The 24,965-nt window shown below is 38.5% G+C and overlaps 1 protein-coding gene across 1 annotated transcript; it reads left to right on the forward strand.

The window, feature by feature from the left end:
- Positions 1-1,457: 1,457 nt before the first annotated feature.
- On the forward strand, positions 1,458-24,965 carry LOC129491742 (UDP-glucuronosyltransferase 2B4-like). The gene is given in 6 exon segments (XM_055296249.1): positions 1,458-2,178; positions 4,200-4,348; positions 16,049-16,180; positions 18,909-18,996; positions 20,183-20,402; positions 24,689-24,965. Coding segments are annotated over 6 exon segments (1,587 nt in total).

Below are 24,965 nucleotides of genomic sequence, written 5' to 3' on the forward strand. Positions count from 1 at the left end.
GATGGACTGAAAAATTGGAGGCATAGATTAGTCAGGATAATGAAGATAAAATCAGAAGGAGTTGGAAACTGCATTCCTTGGTGAGTCAGCTCCTTGTGGGGTCCTTGAGACCAGCTGGCATCAGGGAGGTCCCTCAGACCAGCTGAGTCAGTAGTTTCATCAGTATGCTGGACCTGAAGGAATACCTCAAAGAGAAAACCACATTTCAAAATGTTTAAGTTATTATCTATAGAACAGTTAAGATGAACTCTAATCTTGTAATAATGTCTGCATAATTCTAAGATGGTAGCCAAAAAACTATGAGGAAGTGAGTCAGAGAGAAAGCTAACCTAATAATTAATACTGAATGTACTACAGGCTTGGTTTACTTTTTTTTTTCCCTCCCTTTGTCCTTGATTAATTCAATAAAGTCTATAGGAATAGTTTCATCTTGAAACTCTCTAAATCATACATGATGGTTGTAACAATCAACACATAAATGCTATATCATAAACGAATCTTTAAAATATTATGCTAAGTAAAATAAGCCAGTCATAAAATATCACATATTGTATGATTCCATGTATTAAAAAAAGTCCAGAATAGGCAAATCTATAGAGATAGAAATTCAAGTATCAGTTGCCCAGGATAGGACAAATGCAGAAAGAAGGGGTAGGGAGCAAAAGGCTAAAGTTTATAGGGTTTATTTTTAGGAGATAAGAGTTCTCTAAAACTGACTCTTATGGTAGAAGCACAATTCTGTGAATATACTATGAAACATTAAATTTTACACAATAATTGATAATTTGTATGATATCTGAATTATATGTCAACAAATTTACAAAAGCTTTTGAACCACATTTAGCTATTTTACATTTAGTTCTGTGTCAAAGAGACTGCAGGAACATGAGCCTCTCACTGCTACTCTTGTGGACACTATTCTGAAATACATTACATGAGTCAGGTGATGTGTCTATCCAAGATCACTGATATTAGCTGAATTACAGCACTTAAAAATCTAGGGCCAGGTGCGGTGGCTCACATCTGTAATCCCAGCACTTTGGGAGGCTGAGGCAGGCAGATCACAAGGTCAGGAGGTCGAGACCATCCTGCCAAATACAGTGAAAGCCTGTCTCTACTAAAAATACAGAAAAATTAGCTGGGCGCGGTGGCAGGCGCCTCTCTGTAGTCCCAGCTACTTGGGAGGCTGAGGCAGGAGAATGGCGTGAACCCGGGAGGAGGAGCTTGCAGTGAGCTCTCAAAAAAAATCCAAAAAGGGCATTAAACTCACTTGTGTAAACAGGTCATCTACCCTTTATTTGTCTCTTTGTCATCCACATGCTGACTGTTAATATAATGTATTTACTTTGAAGTTTAAAAGTTACATTTTAACTTCTTGACTGATTTAAACTGGAAGTCACCATGAGAAATGACAGAAAGGAGCAGCAACTGGAAAACAAGCATTACATTGCATCAAGATGTCTATGAAATGGACTTCAGCTTTTCTGCTGATACAGCTGAGCTGTTACTTTAGCTCTGGGAGTTGTGGAAAGGTGCTGGTGTGGCCCACAGAATTCAGCCATTGGATGAATATAAAGACAATCCTGGATGAGCTTGTCCAGAGAGGTCATGAGGTGACTGTATTGGCATCTTCAGCTTCCATTTCTTTTGATCCCAACAGCCCATCTACTCTTAAATTTGAAGTTTATCCTATACCTTTAACTAAAACTGAGTTTGAGGATATTATCAAGCAGCTGGTTAAGAGATGGGCAGACCTTCCAAAAGACACATTTTGGTCATATTTTTCACAAGTACAAGAAATCATGTGGACATTTAGTGACATGATTAGAAAATTCTGTAAGGATATAGTTTCAAATAAGAAACTTATGAAGAAACTACAGGAGTCAAGATTTGATGTTGTTCTTGCAGATGCTGTTTTCCCCTTTGGTGAGCTGCTGGCTGAGCTACTTAAAATACCCTTTGTCTACAGCCTCCGCTTCTCTCCTGGCTACGCAATTGAAAAGCATAGTGGAGGATTTCTGTTCCCTCCTTCCTATGTGCCTGTTGTTATGTCAGAATTAAGTGATCAAATGACTTTCATAGAGAGGGTAAAAAATATGATCTATGTGCTTTATTTTGAATTTTGGTTCCAAATGTTTGACATGAAGAAGTGGGATCAGTTCTATAGTGAAGTTCTAGGTAAGTAACTTTTTCAATTGGTAACAAGAAGATTTAACTTTCTTGTACCTTTGAAGCTGAGCTTGTATAAAGCCATAAAGTCAAGGTAGTGGGGTATTTTTGTAATGAATTTATCAAAAGAAATTGTAAGATGATCTACCAAACTCACAAACACTATAGAAAATGTAAATTAGAGGATCAGTTAAAACTCTGTGGCCATCACTCAGACAGAAGACTCCAGGAAGTCATAAACCTGTATATTAGTGCACCTAAGATTTCTTTAAGCAATCACATACCTGTTTTATTATACATTTTTTCATCTTTAAAAGAAAGTCAGACTTATCCAGAAACATCTTGATGAATGCATACTGGTAGATTGAGTAGTTACACATTTTTCTAGAACTATCTATATAACATTGCAGAAATTCTTTTTTCTTGTATATCTCAGTCTCATTATTTGATAATTGCAATATGTACCCATGTTACTAGAAAGTTTCCTCCACAGTTGAGAGAAATAATGTCTCCATTTCAGAATCAAAAACCAATGCATGTTATTTGAATTTTCCAGTGTTTCTATTCTCCTTCACTAAAGGATTAGAAATCATTCATTTTAAGGCTCATCATCTTGTCAAAGTGTGAACATTGTTATAACTGTATAGTTTTTTTTGAAACTATGTCTCTTTATTTAAAAATGAGATACCATCTCACACCAGCTAGAATGGCGATCATTAAAAAATCAGGAAACAACAGGTGCTGGAGAGGATGTGGAGAAATAGGAACACTTTTACACTGTTGATGGGACTGTAAACTAGTTCAACCATTGTGGAAGTTAGTGTGGCGATTCCTCAGGGATCTAGAACTAGAAATACCATTTGATCCAGCCATCCCATTACTGGGTATATACCCAAAGGACTATAAATCATGCTGCTATAAAGACACATGCACACGTATGTTTATTGCAGCACTATTCACAATAGCAAAGAGTTGGAACCAACCCAAATGTCCAACAACGATAGACTGGATTAAGAAAATGTGGCACATATACACCATGGAATACTATGCAGCCATAAAAAATGATGAGTTCGTGTCCTTTGTAGGGACATGGATGAAACTGGAAAACATCATTCTCAGTAAACTATCGCAAGGACAAAAAACCAAACACCGCATGTCTCACTCATAGGTGGGAATTGAACAATGAGAACTCATGGACACAGGAAGGGGAACATCACACTCCGGGGACTGTTGTGGGGTGGGGGGAGGGGGGAGGGACAGCATTAGGAGATACACCTAATGCTAAATGACGAGTTAATGGGTGCAGGAAATCAACATGGCACATGGATACATATGTAACAAACCTTCACATTGTGCACATGTACCCTAAAACCCTAAAGTATAATAAAAAAAAAAAATATAAGCCAAATTAAAGTTGAACGCAAATTTCTATTTCAATAATTTCTCAAAATTTTCTAGCTGTAATTTGCAAACATATTTACCTAAAAACTAATAGTATTATGAGATTAGAATGAATCAAAAGCAGTAATAGGTAAAAGGATTTCAGCCATAATTTCAAAATAATCAACAGTTAACATGAAGAACCAAAGATAAAAGGACTAGATTAATGAATAGGAAATTAGACTATTTCATAGAAAATTGTTTTTATGGGTACGGTAGAATTAATTGATCATGGAGCTCAAAGAGTGGTTTATACGTATATCTGCTACTATTGAAGATTTACAAAATAAAGAAATGGAGATTAATTCTCTATGTCTTGTTTGTGATTGTGAATATACTGATGTGACATTAGGGATGTAGTTTTCCCTCATGATTCTCTCGCCACTTTGCCTTTCTTGTAAATACACATGGGTAAAATATATAATACATAAAAATTAAATTATGCCTATATATGAATATATGTATATTTTTTCAAGGCACAAACACTTCACCTACATTTTTGCCTACATTATTCTAACTTCTTTCAGAAAATTACCTAGTTTAATTATCTTGTGTCATCTATCTTTTCTTTTGTTCTTTTTTCCTGTCAGGAAGACCCACTACATTATCTGAGACAATGGCAAAAGCTGAAATATGGCTTATTCGAAACTAGTGGGATTTTCAATTTCCTCACCCAGTCTTACCAAATGTTGAGTTCGTTGGAGGACTCCACTGCAAGCCTGCCAAACCCCTACCTAAGGTAAACTACTACTGTTTGTTTTTTCTGCTTTGAATTTTCAGTGCAAATGATTTTATATTCATTCAGAGTTTTTGACTTACACTGGAAGAAAGATGTAAGTGGGAAGAGTAAAGCAGATACCAATTAGAAACTCACGTACATGTTGATACTATCACAAGTTTACGAATTTCATCATTATTACCAATAAAGAGGGATACTAAAGAGACTTTGAAAATAGGGTTGGTAAATTAAAGCTTTGATTATGCAACATATAAAAAGGTACTGGCCATTCATTCAAAGAATATTTATAAAGAGATTAGCACACACCACAGGCAAGTGTATGGGACACAGCTTCTATCCCGACACACCTTGCATTCTACTTTGAAAGATAGAATATATGCAAGTAATAAAAACTGTGTAAAAACTATTATCTCCAGAGAAAAACCAATGCTAAGGAAACCTCCAGTATAGATAATAGAGAGTATCCTGGAGTCACTGATATTAATAATTTAGATGGGAGCTGAACTATATGAAGGAATAGGTAAAAGAATGAAGAAGAGAAAAAAAAAAACAAAAAGAAAAGCAGGTAAAGTGTTCAGGACAGTTCTCAAGACTCAAAGTTTAGTTTGCAAGGGAGATACTGAGTAAGAATCAGATGATGCTGACAGGCAAGATAAGAGCCCGATACTCCTCAGCAGTTGAAATATTTGTTAAGCACATTTAGGGACTACTAAAAAGAGTTAAGAAAAGAAAACGTGTGATAAGATTATATTTAAAAAAAAAGATTCCAAGATGTTCAATGGATTAAATTGCAGAAGGGCCAGACTAGAAAGAGCTGACCATTGAGGAAATTTTGTATGATTTCAGGTAGCAGATGATGGAAAAGTGGACTAGAAAGTGGATAGAATTACTTATGCCTACTTTTACAGTAATACTACTAACTTCATGTTGTGTTGTGCAGAAAAGGTTAATACAAATAAACCACTTAAACTGTCTCTGGCATATAGTTAGTGATTCAGAAACATTATTTTGCAATTGTGGTTATTTTTGTTATTATTAATACTATGAATTACTTAACATGTGTAAGTCACTTGAGATATTATTCCTTATTTAATAGAAACTAATTATTCAGCATTTCAAGATTATATTCTCTAACAAAGTCCTATCGGTCTTCTATATGACAGATACCCTATAGACTTGTTTAAAAGAAGACATATCAGTTTTGACAGTAAGATGAGCAAACTGAAATTGTAAAATTCTACCGTAAGTGACAAGGGTCTTCACCAGTATTCTAACTTATAAGAACATAATCCCTTACCAATATAAATGTGTGATTCTATTCATATTTGCAGCCAGACCCAGTGTTCACTTGATATTACTAAAGCATTTAAATGATTCTGCATTGAGATCCCAGAGGTTTACATCTTAGCATAAACATACCCTATTAGAGCAAGTGTTTTCTGCCTTAAGACAAGCAACCCAGTAAAGCTGCCTGGGATAGCTGGTGTCTCGACATTATAGGTGCCTGACAGAGAAGCACAGAAAATTGAACAACGCATGTATAATAAAGACCAAATTATTTCTACCACTCGTATCTGAATTGTGCCCTCAGTTTACAATAACAAAAGAATTCTGTCATCATGTAGCATTATATTCTTTATGGAGGAACATAAGAATGTAATATATTTTAAATTGATATCATCCTTCTAAGAAATAGTAGAAAGTAAGCATTTTTATTACATTATGTAATCTCTTAAGAGATAATTTTTGCCTACCTCCTTATTAACAGCAACGTGAAACTGATATTTTATTCCATGGTTAAAATTCAATATCTATGTTGAATACAAATTGTATGGGCTTTATATGGTAACTTTCTAAAGAGACAAAAGCTGAGGTGAGACTAATGAAAATTCTGTCCCACCCTATCCTACTCTTGAAAGATTTCCCCACTCACATTAAGGGAAACTGATAGTGCCAGTAGGAGGGGGAAGAGAGTATGAGGTGTAGAAGGATAAGAAAAATATTGAATCATAGTATATGTGATAATTACTAATACTAGCTGTTGTTACTAACTTGTAGAAAGCTTTGAACGCAAGTCAATGGTTGTGAAAGCCATTCTCTAATTGTTTATTATGTAAAATAATTGCAAACCCAATTTGCTTTCTATTCAATTAAATATTAGATTCTCAGATAATTTATGTATACTTTAAGAGAAAAGGACACTTGCCAAATGTATTAAGTATTAAAAATACATCTAGCCATTGGTTTTATAATATATTCACATGAAATCATGCAGAGAAAAAATAAATGATGATGTACATATTTAATATTTATGGAAAATATTCATAAACATCAAAAGTAATCAAACATCTTAAATTAAGGAATAATTAAAAACTTACACTCAATGCATACTATAACATTACAATAATTTTATCAATAAAATATTCAATTACAGTAAGCTATAATACAAGTGTGTCTGGAATTGGTGGGTTCTTGGTCTCACTGACTTCAAGAATGTAGCCACAGACCCTCGCGGTGAGTGTTACAGCTCTTAAGGTGGCGCGTCTGGAGTTTGCTCCTTCTGATGTTCAGATGTGTTCGAAGTTTCTTCCTTCTGGTGTGTTCATGGTCTCGCTGGCTCAGGAGTGAAGCTGCAGACCTTTGCAGTGAGTGTTACAGCTCTTAAGGTGGCACGTCTGGAGTTGTTCATTCCTCCTGGTGGGCTCGTGGTCTCGCTGGCTTCAGGAATGAAGGTGCACACCTTCGTGGTGAGTGTTACAGCTCATAAAAGCAGTGTGGACCCAAAGAGTGAGAAGTAGCAAGATTTATTGCAAAGAGTGAAAGAACAAAGCTTCCACAGTGTGGAACGGGACCCAAGCAGGTTGCCACTGCTGGCTCCGGCAGCCTGTTTTATTCTCTTATTTGGCCCCACCCACATCCTGCTGATTGGTAGAGCTGAGTGGTCTGTTTTGACAGGGCACTGATTGGTGCGTTTACAATCCCTGAGCTAGACATAAAGGTTCTCCAAGTCCCCACCAGACTCAGGAGCCCAGCTGGCTGCATGCAGTGGATCCCGCACCGGGGCTGCAGGTGGAGCTGCCTGCCAGTCCCATGCCATGCACCTGCACTCCTCAGCCCTTGGGTGGTCGATGGGACTGGGTGCTGTGTACCAGGGCATGGTGCTTATCATGGAGGCTCGGGCCCCACAGGAGCCCACGAAGGGGGTGGGAGGCTCAGGCATGGTGGGCTGCAGGTCCCAAGCCCTGCCCTGCAGGAAGGCAGCTAAGGCCCAGTGAGAAATCCAGTGCAGTGCCGGTGGGCTGGCACTGCTGGGGTACCTAGTACACCTTCCGCAGCCGCTGGCCTGGGTGCTAAGCCCCTCATTGCCTAGGGCCGGCAGGGTTGGCCAGCTGCTCAGGGTATGGGGCCTGCCAAGCCCACGCACACCTGGAACTCCAGCTGGCCCACAAGCGCCATGTGCAGCCCCATTTCCCGCCTGCACGTCTCCCTCTACACCTCCCTGCAAGCTGAGGGAGCTGGCTCCAGTCTTGGCCAGCCCAGAAAGGGGCTCCCACAGTGCAGCGGTGGGCTGAAGGGCTGTTCAAGTGCCGCCAAAGTGGGAGCCCAGGTAGAGGAGGTGCTGAGAGTGGGCGAGGGCTGTGAGGACTGCCAGCATGCTGTCACCTCTCAATCCCCCCTCTAAACAGGACACCCCAACTGCTGTTGGGAATTTGGCCAATGACCGCTCTAGCTACTTCCTGCTGGATAGGGGTGAAGAAGAAGCCCTGCAGTTGTAGTTTCCTTCAAAGGGGAACTCTCTAGGCCAGGGGAAGTGCCAGCAGGTCAGTCCAGGGGTCCTTGGTAGAAGTTGTTAGTTGAACTCATTTGGGGTTCCATTTGTAAGACAATCTGTAGCTTGATGGCCTCAATTCTAGAGGAAACAAATTTGAACAAGAAGGTTAAAAATACAGGGCCCAAAGGCAAGTAACAGCAAGATGGCTTCCAAGGGACCTAGAAAGGAGAGAAGCCATGTTGCCCAACTAAAGTGGTTGATATAAGAATTTGAAAGGCGTCTGATTTCAGAAGCCTTTTCCTCTAAACGCCAGGTGGCATCTCGTACTATCCCCGACTGGTTAACGTAAAAACAACACTCTTCCCCTAAGAAGGTGCAGAATCCTCCTTTCTCAGCAGTGAGGGGGTCTAGGCCTTGGCGGTTTTGGAGAGTCACTGCTGCCAAAGAGTCTATTTGGGATTTTAAAGTAAGAATAGATTTTGTTATTTCTTGCAAACTGTTTGAGAGGCAGATATCGGTTGAAGATCCACATAAGTAGAATATGCCTTGGCTGCGTAGATAGAAATTTACCCTGGCTTTTAAAGGAATAGGGTACACTGTTTTTTCTTTAATACTTCCATTTCTCTCTTTCTCTCTTAGATTTCTTCATCTCTTCCTTTCTTTTTAACTCTCTCTTTGACTTTCTGTGTCTGTCCTTCTTTCTCTCTGACTTCTTCTTTGTCTCTTCCTTTCTGTCTCTTTCTTTGACTTCCTGTCTCTTTCTTTCCTTTCTGCTGCCTCTTCCAGCTGCTTATGCTACTATTCTCCCCTCTCCTTCCCATTTTAATGGCTTTGTCAGTGTAAGATTCCCACCTCTTTGGGTTCCTGCACCATATGTAATAACTCCATAACTTCCCTGTGGTATTTAATGGGGGTTCCCCTAGAGGTTAGGAACTCACTCTCTTTCCATATTGCAGCATGGGCATGTAGGATTAGATAAGAATACTTGCTATCTGTATACACATTTATTTTTTTTCCATTTCCCAGTTCTAAGGCTCAGGTAAGTACCACTAGTTCGGCTAACTGGGCACTGGTCCCTGAGGCAAGAGGCTTAGTTTCAAGTATGGTTACATTACTAACTATGGCGTAACCTGCCCTTCGTATCTCATTCTCCACAACTGAACTTCCATCAGTATATAGGTTAAGGTCAGTATTAGTTAAGGGGACTTCTAAGAGATCATCTTGGGCAGCATAAGTCTGGACTATAATTTGTTGGCAGTCATGCTCGATTGGTTCCCCATCCTCTGGGAGAAAAGTGGCAGAGTTGAGGGCCACGCATGTGCATATTGGAAGTACCAGTCCCTCAAAGAGTAGTGCCTGGTATCTAAGTAGGTGATTGTGCGATAGCCGTAAACTTCCTTTGGCACCTAGTATGCCATTTACATCATGAATAGTCCAGACAGTGAGATCCTTTCCTTGTATTATTTTGATAGCCTCTGACACTAAGACGGCCACTGCTGCAACTACGCTTAAACAGTGAGGCCAGCCTTTTGCTACTACATCAGTTTCCTTACTTAGGTGTGCCACTGGTTGTGGGGTTGTCCCCTGAGTCTGAGTAAGGACTCCAAGAGCTATCCTGGCTCTCTCTGTGACATATAAAAAGAAGTTCTGTCATGTGGGAAGGCTTAAAGCTGGAGCTTATACTAGGGCCTGCTTTAAGGTTTTGAAGGCTGTTTCTGCCTCTGGTTCCCATTTGACTAGATGAGTACTTGCCCCCTGGGTTTCCTTGATTAGAGAATAGAGGGGCCTGGCTGTCTTGCTGTATCTAGGGATCCATAGTCGGCAAAAGCTGGTAATTCCAAGGAACCCCCTCAACTGTTTTAATGTCTCAGGTTGAGGATAAGCCAATATAGGCTGTATTCATTCCTTACTGAGGGCCCTGGTCCCTTTGGCTAAGATTAGGCCTAGATATTTAACCTGCTGTAGGCAAAGCTGGGCCTTCGACCTAGACACCTTGTACCCTTGATTAGCTAGAAAGTTCAAGAGATATAGAGTAGCCTGCTGGTAAGAGGCTTCCGAACTGGTAGCCAAAAGTAAATCATCCACATATTGAAGAATCAGAGTGCCTGGACTTGAGAAGTGGCCCAGATCTTGGGCCAGTGCCTGACCAAACAGATGAGGGCTATCCTTAAACCCTTGGGGCAAGACCGTCCATGTAAGTTGGGACATGTAGTCGGTGGGATCCTCAAAAGCAAAGAGGAACTGGGAATCAGAGTGCAGGGGAATACAGAAGAAGGCATCCTTGAGGTCCATAACCATTAACCATTCTGCTTCCTCTGGTATTTGAGAGAGCACAGTATAGGGGTTGGGTACAACTGGATACAGTGGAATTGCTGCCTCATTAATGAGTCTAAGATCTTGCACTAGTCTCCACTGACCATTCAGTTTTTGTACTCCCAGAATTGGGGTGTTGCAGGGACTGCTGCATTTCCTTACTAAGCCTCCAGCTTTCAAATGTTTAACAATATTCTGTAATCCTTTATGAGCTTCAGGCCTTAAGCGATATTCCCTTTGATAAGGAAAAATGGTGGGATCTTTTAACCTGATTTGGACTGGATGGGCATTTTTTGCCCTTCCAAATTGTCCTTCCAATGCCCAGACTTTAGGTTTGATTCCCTGCTCAAGTAGGAGACAACAAATGGGTAAGTTGTTCCCCATATTCATGTAGATAATAGCTCCAACCTTGGCTAATATATCCCTCCCTAATAAGGGTGTGGGATTTTCAGGCATAACAAGAAAGGCATATGAAAAGAGCAAAGTCTCCCAATTACAACTGAGGAGGTGGGAGAAATACGTGGTAACAGGCTGTCCCAGGATTCCTCGGATGGTAATGGACCTTGAGGACAGTAGCCCAGGACAGGAGATTAACACTGAGAAGGCCGCACCAGTGTCCAGGAGGAAGTCAATTTCCTGGCCCTCAATAGTTAAACATACCCAGGGCTCAGTGAGGGTGATGATGTGAGCTGACACTTGCCCTGGGCACCCTCAGTCCTGTTGTTGGATCATCTGGTTGGGAGCTTCTGACCCAGGGAAGCTTCGTCCTCTGGGGCAGTGCACCTTCCAGTGATTGCCTCAGCATAGTGGACATGGACGAGGGGGCAGCTTGTTTCTCATTGGACAATCTTTTTTAAAGTATCCTAGTAAACCACACTGATAACAAGCCCTACCAGGTGATTGGCCTGCTCCATTTTTTGTCGTCTCTGAACCACCAAGCTTTGTTTGTCTGAGGGCCATGAATAAGGCTGCGGCCTTTCTCTGATCTTGCTTTTCCTTTTGGGCCTGTTTCTCTTGGTCCCTATTATAGAACAGTGAGATTGCCAGGTTTAATAATTCCTCTAGATTTTGTTCAGGGCTCAGAGCTTGCTTTTGGAGCTTTCTCCTGATATCTGTGGCTGATCGGGTAATAAACTTATCTTTTAGAATCAATTGACCCTCAAGTGATTTGGGTGACAGGGGAGTGTATTTTCTTAAGGCCTCTCATAGCTGCTCGAGGAAGGCAGAATGATTTTCTTCCTTTCCCTGAGTTATGGTGGACATCATTGAATAATTCATGGGCTTTTTTCTAATTCTCCTTAGTCCTTCTAGAACAGGGGCCAACAGATGTTTATGACTCCAGTCCCCATGATCTGAGTCAAGGTCCCAGTGGGGATCCACACAGGGGATGGCTTGCTGACCGGTAGGGAATTTGTCCCTTTCTTCCACTGTCATTCTATCATTTACTTGACTAAGATACTAGGTATCTGCAAACTCTCAGGCTGCAGCTAAAGCCTCATTCTTTTCATTAAAAGCCAGAGTTTGATCTAACAGTAGCATGACATCTCTCCAAGCGAGGTCAAAGGTTTGCCCTAGACCCTGTAGGACATCTATGTACCTAACAGGATCATCTGAAAACTTCCCCAGGTCTGCCTTGATCTGTTTTAAATCAGAGATGGAGAAGAGGACAGGTACCCAGGTTGGGCCAAATTCCACTCCCCCTACAGCTTGAAAGGGACATAACCGATAGCCCGGGGTTTTTGTGGAACTTTGGAGATTTCTTTGCTTAATTCCTTCTGGGCTGGGGAGATTAGAGGAGGATTATCATTAATCGGAAGGGGAGCTGTAGCAAGGCTAGGATATGGGGGTAAGCTGAGAGGTCCTCCTATGGGATGTAAATTGCAAGCTTTGCATAGTTGTGTATTCTCCCTCAATGAAAAGAAAGCTTGGACATAAGGTATTTCACTCCATTTGCCTTCCCTCTAACAGAAAAGGTCAAGCTGGAGGATAGTATTGTAATTTGTATTTCCCTCAGGTGGCCATCTTTCCCCATAAGAGAGAGAATATTGGGGCCAAGTTGTAGTGCAGAAAAAAATGAGCCACCTCTTTTTCAGGGTTTGTGGGTCAAATTGGTCCCAATGGCTTAGGATGCATTTCAAGGGTGAGCCTGTTGATGCCTGAGTGTTTCCCATCTGAAAGACAAAACTGCCCATAGTTTTGGTTTATTTTTTTTCTCCCCCTGTCCAAGAACCTGCAACAGTCCCTGGACCCTGCCTGATCGGAATAGTTGCACTCACTGACACAGCAGCAGAAACACTAGTTTTCCTCCCAGACCACATGGAGGACCGAGGAAGGTCAGATTTAGTGGTCCTTACCAACACATTCTCGAAAACCTGCACCCTTGCCTGTCCTCCTAGACCACAAGGAGGACCAACTGAGAAACATCAGATTTAGTGAACCTTACAGATGAATTCTTGAAAACCTGTTAGAGTCCTAAGCATTCTCCTGTTAGTATTGGGACATTACCCCTTTCCTAGAAAGATGTTATGCCCCAAAAATGAAGTGCAAGGCCATACCCTGAGGGAGGGAAGGGATCTCCAGAGTTGGAGGAGTGACACCTTTTGTCCTCACTTATGTGAAGGAAGGATAAAATTTCTGAGGCTCCCCATATCCTAGCTTCAGGAATAGCTTTTGTTAGGCCTGTTAGTCTGAGGAGGGATCCTAAAATTCCAGGTAGTCCCCACTATGACGGGGCTTTGGGCAAAAATTGTGTCTTTCTGATTGGTGAGCCCCGGTGCCTAAAGAAGGTAACAGAGTCCTGGAGTTTATACTAGAAATAATTCTTATAGGAGAAACTAGAAAAGCACCAGAGACAGGTAGCAATTTTTAGAAGTGGGACTAACCTCAGAGAAGAGAGGTGAGAGGAAGTTTGTCTGGCAGGCATTAAGACCCAGGGGGCAAGGGTGAGGATAGATAGGATAGATGGGCGAGTCTTGCTTGGGCTACATGCTTTTGAGAGTTCCGCTCTTGGCCGCAGGGTCAACCAACTTGTTGTCCGGACCCTGGAGCTGCATGACTTTCCTCTCTGTCAACCCTTGGCTTAGCCCAGAAGTACAGGAAAACCAGAAGCTGGTTCTAGGTAAACCAACGGTCCCAAGTCCAAAGAGTCGGGGGTTGTTAGAGAGCCCTTTCCCCGAAAGCCTGAGACTGGTGTTTTTAGTCCAGTGGCCACGCTAGTCACTTTTAACTGGCCGACAGGTGCCTGGTATTTAGCACCCAAATTCTAAGAAAAACTAGAACAGAATAGCAAGCGAAAGGGGTCCGATGGTACTCACTGCTTGGCGATAGGCCATTGTCTCACCGCTCAGCTGTAGGTGATGGTCTCACCGCTCGGCAATTGTCTCACCACTTGGCAATAGGCAAAAGTCCCATCTGTGTCCCCCAAATGTGTCCGGAATTGGTGGGTTCTTGGTCTCACTGACTTCAAGAATGAAGCCATGGACCGCACGGTGAGTGTTACAGCTCTTAAGGTGGCGCGTCTGGAGTTTGTTCCTTCTGATGTTGGGATGTGTTTGGAGTTTCTTCCTTCTGGTGGGTTCGTGGTCTCACTGGCTGAGGAGTGAAGCTGCAGACCTTCGCAGTGAATGTTACAGTTCTTAAGGCGGCACATCTGGAGTTGTTCGTCCCTCCCAGGGGGCTCTTGGTCTTGCTGGCTTCAGGAGTGAAGCTGCAGACCTTCGTGGTGAGTGTTACAGCTCATAAAAGCAGTGTGGACCCAAAGAGTGAGAAGTAGCAAGATTTATTGCAAAGAGTGAAAGTACAAAGCTTCCACAATGTGGAAGGGGACCCGAGTGGGTTTCCACTGCTGTCTCGGGCAGCCTGCTTTTATTCTCTTATTTGGCCCCATCCACATCCTGCTGATTGGTAGAGCTGAGTGGTCTGTTTTGACAGGGCACTGATTGGTGCATTTACACAAGTAAGATGATGTAGAAAATTATAAATATTACAGGATGACACATTTTTTTAGGAGGAAAATGTATATACAATCAGAATAGAATTGTCTAAATAAATGTCACAAGTGTACATTGAGCTATAAAGATAGAACCAAAGCCATGATGAAAACATATGCAGTTTACAAGGTGACATCTCTAGACAGAAATTTTAGAAAAAAAAAATATTTTCTTTTTAGAATTTGCAATACTTTTATAAAATACCTTACATACATAGTGTATCATTATTTTAAAGTTGTCACAGAATGGGAAACAACTAGTCCACATCAATAATGAATCCCCTTTAGGGATTATATTACTTTAACACTGGGTGGATGAAGGTGGGTCCGGACATCAAGCCACTGAAACAAAACACTGAACGTAAGTTACGTCAAATGTGGCTACAGGTAACTGCAATCACACACAATACCTGGATATCCTATGTATTATCTTGAATAACAGAACAATGACTCTCACATCATTAACACTGATGTCTTAAGATTAAAAATCATATTTTAAAAAATACTCAGCCATATGTGGTCTGCAAATAAACATTTGGAATCTTTTTTTTCTTTGTTTTGTAAAGAACAATTAAGAAAAAGTTTTACCCCGATGATTAAATCTGAAAGTATTTAAATTTCAAAATTGGCGTAGATTGGGGAACACAGGTTAGAATGATTCCCAATAAATTCCAGCCAAGTACATCTTCACTAAGATTTTTATGTAGTGTGAGTGAGCTACTCAAGAGGGTGACCAAATCTCTGCAGAAAGGCCTGGCAGTCTCTCGCATTCTGGTGCAAGTACTGCTGCCTCTGAGACAGAGCAAAGTGATGATGAGAGTTCCTCACATGCAGTTATAAATAGCACATCAATTTAACAGTGTGATTTCAGGGAAAAATTGTTCTACTTAAACAATCACCTGAAAAATATAGTCATTCTACTATGTAACTACATACTGTACAATTCTGTATTACAAATGAGACTCTTAGAAACAATTCATAGAAATTCCAAACCACAATAGCAGATCCAGAATGTCAGTGATTCTTAACCACCACCTTTTACAATTACTTTTTTTCTCTTTTGAAAAAAGACTGGAAAACTCTGACAAACTTTAAGTGAAGTGTAAAGGATTATAGAATAAGATAAATGTAGGTTTACATAATCCCAGCTGTGAGGAACTTTTCCTCAGTGCTCAGAGTCAGGGAAGTCAACCACTAATGACTTCCAACTAAAATAATTCTACAGAAAACCTGCCTAAAATAAACATATGTGATTTAACAGAACAAAAATACAGCATTAAAGCCAACTGGTGCCACTTTAAAGAACCTATATTAGTACTTAAATATTATAAGTGAAGAGTTTGGGTATCTCCTCAAATACTGTGTAATAGCTCTATTTCATTACTCCCTTTCACAAATGTACACACATACACACACACATATTTACACAAAGACCCTTAACAGAGGCAATCTATCTCATATTATACATATTGCAAAAAAAAACTGAGTAATTGAGTCAGTTAAAAAACATCCTTTACTCCAATAATTCCTCATAATACTTGATTTTCTCTCTTTTTATAACAATTCTTTCACAGTGCTTGCTGTGCTGATAATCTATTATGATGGAACAAATTCTTTTTTTTCACAGGAAATGGAAGAGTTTGTCCAAAGCTCTGGAGAAAATGGTGTTGTGGTGTTTTCTCTGGGGTCAATGGTCAGTAACACATCAGAAGAAAGGGCCAATGTAATTGCATCAGCCCTTGCCAAGATCCCACAAAAGGTAAGATAAAATGTTTTAATGTTGTGAAAAACTATTGAAAGAGGCTGTTAAAGTTTGTAAAGAATCCAATTTTAGAAACTTCCTGCCTATAAATTTAGCTGTTGGGAAAGCACTAATTATCTCAGATATTAATTCAAAATCAAAAATATATATGGAAGATGCTAAAATAATACAGAGGGTGTTTTTCATTGCTAATTAATTTGGCATTAATATTGTGATCAGGAATAAATATAATTAAGAGTTGCAGATAAAGTTTTGGTATCATCATATTGGGGTCAGGTAAGAGCTATCACTAAATTCTGCTCCTGTGATTTGATCCTTTCATTTAAGAACTCCTGAGGGTGATGTACACCCTACAGATGTTAGAAAACGTTACATTTTAGTGAGTAACTTCACTAGCACAATAACAATAGCAGGTATTTCAAAAAGGCTGACATGCATCATGCAGTTTAGTATTGCCATGTTACCCAGCCTCGTGTACTTCCTGTACATTTTGGAATAGGCCTATTCAAGTGATATTCAGGGTACTATTCAGAGAAAGGAAGGCCTAGGCTGTCAGACAACTAGTGTAAGGACCCGCAGAGCTAGGCAGATTTGGAGAAAGAGAAAAAGCAGCCTGCTTTTCTGGAAAGGGACTAGCCAATGTCTGAAGTAGGAAGAAGAAAGAGAAAGGGTGGAGATGGATCCTGCTCTGAGGGTGGACCCTGTGTAGTATAAAATGTGGCCCCACAAGGACACTGTACTATGAGATTAACAATTCCTCCCAATGGAGGCAGCAGAATGAAATGTAGGAAGGATTCAAGCAGAAGGAAGCCAGGCAGGGGAACAAGTTCAGATGCCCCCTCCATAGAACATAGTAGGAACATATTTTCTTTTATGTAGAATAAAATGTGTATTTGTCAATTACTTTTTAGTTCCCTGTCTGACATAGCCTTCTTGTAATTACCTATGCTAATATTTTGCCAAAAACTCAAAGTTCTTTCACACTGATGTAACAAATAGAACTTAAACATCATAATTTTTTTTTAATGTATAAGGATTCCTTGGGGGTTCCAAAATTAGTAACTTAAACATAAAAATGTCTCAGCTACAGCAAAACATATGAATCACTGTTGTCAAAATTTTATATCACATTTTCTAAGTGTTAACAGTCAGTTGACCAAAATTCAGCAAAATACAATTTTGAATTTATTCAAGAGTTGTATTTTTATTTATGGTACCAACAGGTTCCTCATTTCTACATTGACAAAATATCCAAAATTAGCAATACTGAGAATACTCTGAATTTGTGTCAAAAATTGTCACTTGAAATTTTTCTTGGAAGTAGTTCTTGATAATTTATAATTTCCAAGAAGTTATACATGCTACCTTTGCAGCATTAATTGACTTCTTCCAAGTAGCTTATTTTATAGACTTTCATTTTTGTCAATCAAAGGATATCAAGCTCTATTAAAATGACTTATAGACAAGTAGATATAAGTGAACTACTTCCCGTATTACTCAAAAAAATGAATAAATTAATATTAAATTTGGTAGATGAAAACTCATACATAAAACAAAATAAGCATATGTCATTAGAAAATTGGTATTGCTTTTTTACACTTGAATTATGACTACCTAAAATTTTTGATGCATATGATTATTAAAATTTTGTATATTTTTAAAATTAAGTTTTATTTTTAAACTTTTAATTTCAAGGGTAAATGTGGAGTTTTGTTACATAGGTAAACTTATGTCTTGGGGTTTGTTGTATGAACTGTTTCATCATACAGGTAGTAAGACTAGTACCTTTTAGTTATTTTTCCTGATCCTTTCTCTCCTCCCAACGCCCACCCTCCAATAAGCCCCAGTGTATGTTATTCCTCTCTATATGTTCATGTGTTCTCATCTTTTAGCTTCCACTTATAAGTGAGGGCATGTGGTATTTGGATTTCTGTTCCTGTGTTTGTTTGCTAAGGATAACGGCCTGCAGCTCACTTACATTCCTGCAAAATACATGATCTTGTTCTTTTTTATGGCTACATAATATTTCATGGTGAACATGTACCACATTTTCTTTATCGAATCCATCATTGATGGGCATTTAGATTGATTTCACGTCTTTGCTATGGTGAACAGTTTTATATAGAATAAAATGTATATTTGTCTGTAATAAACATACATGTGCGTGTTCTAATTTGTAGTCCTTTAGATACATACCTAGTAATGGGATTGCTGGGTTGAATGGTATTTCTGCCTCCAGGATTTTGAGGAATCGCCATGCTGTTTTCCACAATGGTTGAACTCACAGTCCCTTCAACAGAGTATAAGCATTTCTTTTTCTATACAACATCCCAAGCATCTGTTATTTTTTGAGTTTTTAATAATGGCCATTCTGACTGGTGTGAGATGGTATCTCTTTGTGGTTTTGACCAGTGATGTAAAGCTTTTTTTCATATAGTGGTTTGCACATATAGTTTTCTTTTGAAAAGTGTAACAACTTTTTAAATACTTGAACATTTCATTGATAGTCTTATTTGTCTAAGCTACTATTTTGAAAAATCATGATTTCCTTATATACCTAATTATAAAATTAAGGAAATGAAATATGAGTATTCTATTTACATCAGTCTGAGTAGTTCTTGTTACTTAACATCCCTTGTTCTCATTGTTAATCTCTTTAGATTTCTAACATTCTATGACTTTTGAGTTCCACTCATGGAATAAGATATATTCTTCACTGAAACAGGTTCTGTGGAGATTTGATGGGAATAAACCAGATACTTTAGGACCCAATACTCAGCTGTACAAGTGGATACCCCAGAATGATCTTCTTGGTAAGTCTCTGGAGAACAAGTACTGAATGTATTAGTAACAGATTATTAGAGTGTTAATAGTTCTCATGAAACAAGCTTACTGAACATTTGTTATGGAAAAACTTTAAAATAAAATGAAACTTCTTTATATTTATTTTCCAGTCCTGGGGGAAAAGAATAAATGATAATTGTTTGCATTTTGGGATATATACCCACATTCTTAATAATCAGAGTCAGAGTATCTTTATTTCAGGTGTTATTACCTCTCACAGAATTTTTCTGGCACTTCTTGGGTTGTCTTCCTTTCTCATATTTCTACAACTTTACACCTGTTCTTTCCTCCTCTGTAGGGTTATTTCAAATGTCAGTAAAAATAACAGCCCTTCTGCTATCACCAGGGACACTGCATCTTCTGTAGGATTAAGTCCCTAATCTTAATCAAAAAGTGATGACACATTTCATTATGAAATGTGACCTGTCTTTCCTCAATTCTAGCACCACCACCACCTCACTGCCTGCTGCCTTGCACACCCCACATATCACACTCCGTGACTGTACTTAAGAGAACATATTCTGGCTGGGCACAGTGGCTCATGCCTGTAATCCTAGCACTTTGGGAGGCTGATGCAGGCAGACTGACTGAGCTCAGGAGTTCGAGACCATCCTGAGCCACATGGTGAAACTCCATCTCAATTAAAATACAAAAAAAGTAACGGGGCATGGCTGTTTGCCCCTGTAGTCCCAGCTACTCAGAAGGCTGAGTAGGAGAATTGCCTGAACCTGGGAGGTGGAGGTTGCAGTGAGCCGAGATTGCACCACTGCACTCCAGCCTGGGCAACAGAGGGAGACTCCATCTCCATTAAAAGCAAAAAACAAAAAATAAAAAAAAAGAACACATTCTTACATGCCCATCCCCTTTCTGCGCTTTTTTCTTTTTTGCACATTATATTTCCTTATCTAAGTTGCACTTTTTTGTTAGTTCAATTGGTAATCTTGTATTAATTTTTTCAGTCTGAAGTTAAACACACCACATAGCCTTCACTTACATCTCCAGCAGAAGTAGGTGCTCCTTCTTCTGAAGTCTGAAAAGCAACTTGAATTCAGTTCAGTGTGTTATCTAGGAAGCACTGCCACATTCAGATTCTTCCATTGTGCATTTCTCATTTTATTCCTATGAGTAATTTTGCTAAAATTCATCCAATCCTAGGTCACCCAAAAACCAGAGCTTTTATAACTCATGGTGGAGCCAATGGCATCTACGAGGCGATCTACCATGGGATCCCTATGGTGGGCGTTCCATTGTTTGCAGATCAACCTGATAACATTGCACACATGAAGGCCAAGGGAGCAGCAGTTAGTTTGGACTTCAACACAATGTCGAGTACAGACGTGCTGAATGCAATGAAGACAGTAATTAATGATCCTTTGTGAGTAGAACTTTTTTTTTACTCGGTGGTATTTATAGATAGGTTCTCTTGTCCATAGTAAGTATGACTTTTATCCTTTTTATAAGAGACTGATTTTAAAAGAATTTAAATGATTTAAACAATCTGAAATCTGCTTTTATTTTTGAGTGATTATTTAAAAATTTTATTTGAACCACACACATTTAATGAATAATCAATTATTGAAATAATTTTCTACACAAAAATAATTTTAAGGTGATATAGATAAGAAGACATTTTAAAATAAATTTTATGTAATCAATTCACAGTAGAAAGATAAACTTGAAGTAATGTAATAAAATATTTTAATTTAATATCTAAAATGTCTCAAAGTGTATCTGTTTTCTCACTGAAAATTTTATTTTTATTATCATTATTGTAACAGACTTGATAATTAAATTTAATTTCCATAGCATAAAACCTACCTATTTAAGTATAAAATCCAAATATATTTAGTATGCTTACAGTCATGAAGCCATCACCATCATATAATTTTAGAACATTTGTATCAACGTAAAAGAAGCCATAATGGTATAGAAGTCACTTCACATGACCCCTTAGCCCTAGGCTAACACCAATTTGCTTTCCTTCTCTATAGATTATTCTCTCTACATATTTCATGTAAACTGAATCATATAATTTATGATGTGTAAATGACTTCTTTTACCAAGTACAATTTTTGTTACTTTTGTGGTTTTTAGGTTTATTTATATTGTGTGTATTAATAGTTCATTTATTTTTGCAGCAATATATTTTATAATATGGGTATGCCATATTTTATTTATCTCTTTATTAGCTCATTCACCTTTTGATTGTTTCCAGTTGTCGCTATTAGGAACATTGCTACATGTTTTTGTATGGACGTGATTTCATTTCTTTTGGGTAGATACTAGAAGTGGAATTCCTGGCTCTTGTAGGAACTGTGTTTATGAAAATTGTCAAACTGTTTTCCAAATGCTTGTTCCATTTGTCATTACCACCAGCAATACAGGAAGGCTCCAGTTCGTCCACATTGTTGTCAACACCTGTTATTATTTGTCTTTTTGTTATACCATTCTTGGTGGGTGTAAAAAGACCTCTCATTGTAGCCTTGGATTGCATTTTGATTATGGCCAAAGATGTTGATGATCTTTATATGTGGTTACTGACCATGCATATACCTTCTTTGGAAAAATGTCTATTTTAATCTTTGAAACATTTTAAAACTTTGATACTGGTCTTATTATTGAGTTTTATATAAGAACTGTTCATGTATTATGGATACAATCCCATATGAGATATATAATTTATAAGTATTTTGTCTCATTCTTGGTGTATTAACATTTTACATTTCTGATGATGGTCTTTGAAGCACACGAATTTTATTTTTAGTGAGTAAAATTTTTGATAATTGATTTATTCATACTCCAAAGAAAACAATGTGCAAAATGCCTTGCCCAACCCAGCTACTATCAATTCAGCATTCATAACTACTATTAATAATGTTTTTATGTAAAGAGGGCTTCACCTAAAGGAATAGTTTAAATGTACTTTATCACAAAGAGAATAGAAGGATAATGCATGATAAAAGTACCTTTAAAGAATACAGGAAATAATTGGAAAAGAAACATAAAACAGGTTAGACAAATAGAAAAGAAATATAAAATAAGGTAGTAAATTTAAATGTGAATATACAGATACTTCCATTAAATCTAAACTGACCTGAAAAATAAGACCAAATAATGAGTAAGGACATAAAACATTTGAAGAACACAATTAACAATTGTAATGTTGTAATGTAACATAACACACACACACACACATATATATAACTTACACATATGTATTCTATATATCAACTGGAAGGCGTATTTTTCTAGAGCATATTGAATAGGCAATAGTTATTTGAAGTTAAATGGGGAGGGTCATAAATCAAGATTCAGTATGTATGAAAAGATTCAATATCATAAAGAGTATAAGATCCAGCCATAGTGAATGTGAGAAATTATAAAAATGATAACTAAAAAATCTTTAAATCTTGAACATTAAACACACTTTAGAGTATTTTAAAGTAAAAAAGTAAATCATAATTGTGCATGCACTTTTATTTCAACAATTCCACTCTCAATTACATAGGAAAAGATATGTATAAATTTGTAAGCCTATTACTATATACAAGAATGTTTATGACAGAATTATTAATAGTGTCCAAAACTTGTTGGCACTCAAATGTCTATTGATTATAAACTAAAAAGATAATCTGTGGTATTCTCAATCAATTAAATACTACACAGCAACAGAATTAAACCAACAACTGCTACATTAAAAAATAAAAAGACACTTTGGGAAGCCAAGGCAGGTGGATCATGATGTCAGGAGTTCGAGACCAGCCTGACCAACATGCTGAAAACCTTGTCTCTACTAAAAATACTAAAATTAGCCGGGCATGGTGGTGCGTGCCTGTAATTCCAGCTACTCAGGAGGCTGAGGCAGGAAAATTACTTGAACCCGGGAGATGGAGGTTGCAGTGAGCCGAGATCATACCACTGCACTCCAGCCTAGGTGACAGAGTGAGACTCCATCTCAAAAAACAGAAAAAAAAAAGGAGTATATATTACATAATTAATTTAATTACATAAGCAAGCAAAGCTGAAGTATGACATTCGAAGTCAGGTTAACACTTAATTGGAGGACAAAAGCAGTGACTAAAATGGTCCAGGAAAAGAGTTCTTCTAAGAAGATTCTGATACCTTCTATCACGATCTGAGAGATAATGGTATCTTCACTTCAAAATAATGTTTAAGATGATCTTACCTTATTGGGCTGTTTCCCTTAGTGTATGTACACTTACATTATGTGGTTTATGCTTAAATGTGTATTTTAGAAGACATATAATGTATTTTAAGATTATAGGCATCAAATAAGTTCAAAATAAGCACAAAAAGTAGAGGAAATCCCAGGGGTTCTATCATAGTGTGGCCAGGAAAAGCCTCTCTTATTGGTAACATTTAGAGGGTTGCCTCAAAAAGAGATAGAAGCATGCTTTGGGTTGTTGCAAGAAAGAATACTCCAAGCGTGGGTAGAGGGGAGGCAATGTGTAAGACACTAAGATGGGAGCTTAAAGAAAAACATAAGGCCAATGTCCCTAGAAGACCTAGTGGGCATGGGAAAGTGTTTGGAGAAGAGCTTGCCAGTGTCTGATAATGCAGGATCCTGAGGACCAAATAACAGAGTTAGAGTTTATTCTTGATACGATGAAAAGCCAGGCAAAAGTCTTAACCAAGGGAGTATCATAATCTGACTTTTATTTCAAAAAAATCATTCTGGCTACTGGGTGGGAAACAGTAGGACACAAAGAGTAGAATAGAAGCAGAGCACGTGGCTATGAGGCAGTTCACCCACATGACACAACTCCTCTTTAGAAACTTAAAGATGATAATTCTCAAATTGTATTTTAACTATATATCTTTCACCACTTAAAAGGGCTCATGATGCTGACCATGATTTTACAGGCCTGCTGGAGAACTAAAGGAGTGTAATTGGATATTTCATAACACAAAGATAAATGTTTAAGTGATAGGTAGCTTTTCTTCGTGATGTGATTATTTCACATTGCAGCCTGTATCAAAATATCTCATGTACCTCATAAATAAATACCCCTACTATGTACCCACAAAAACTAAAAATTAAAAAAATAAATAAAATTGCTCATATGTTCTCTGCCTCAAATAATTAACTTTCTCACCTGACCTTCCATTTTTACTTTAAAAACATTTGTCAAATATGAAATACCAATTTAAAAGCCAAACTTTCTATGATGATTCAAATTAAAATACACACATTCTATGTCAATTCTATGACGTTTACTTTGAATCATTTGGCACTTTAAAAACCTTTCATGGACTTGATGTGCTCAGGCAAATTAACTTACCCTCTCTTTTATTGAGAGGGAAGTCTCACTTTGTCACCAGGCTGGAGTGCAGTGGTGTGATTGTGGCTCACTGCAACTTCCGCCTCCTGGGTTCAAGCGATTCTCCTGCCTCAGCCTCTGAAGTAGCTGTGACTACAGGAACGTGCCACCACGCCAGGGTAACCTTTTTTCTTTTTTTTTTTTTTCGTATTTTTACTAGAGACGGGGTATCACCCTGTTAGCCAGGATGGTCTTGATCTCCTGACCTCGTGATCCACCCGCTTCGACTTCCAAAAGTGCAGGGATTGCAGGTGTGAGCCTCTGCGCCTGGCCAAATTAACTTACTTTCAATGTTGATACCTTTCTGCTTATCGTTTAGATATAAAGAGAATGCTATGAAATTATCAAGAATTCATCATGATCAACCAGTGAAGCCCCTGGATCGAGCAGTCTTCTGGATTGAGTTTGTCATGCGCCATAAAGGAGCCAAACACCTTCGGGTTGCAGCCCACGACCTCACCTGGTACCAGTACCACTCTTTGGATGTGATTGGGTTCCTGCTGGCCTGTGTGGCAACTGTGATATTCATCATCACAAAATGTCTGTTTTGTGTCTGGAAATTTGTTAGAACAGGAAAGAAGGGAAAAAGAGATTAG

Source organism: Symphalangus syndactylus, chromosome 10 (genome assembly GCF_028878055.3).
Source record: "Symphalangus syndactylus isolate Jambi chromosome 10, NHGRI_mSymSyn1-v2.1_pri, whole genome shotgun sequence".
In the NCBI taxonomy this organism is placed as follows: Eukaryota; Metazoa; Chordata; class Mammalia; order Primates; family Hylobatidae; genus Symphalangus; species Symphalangus syndactylus.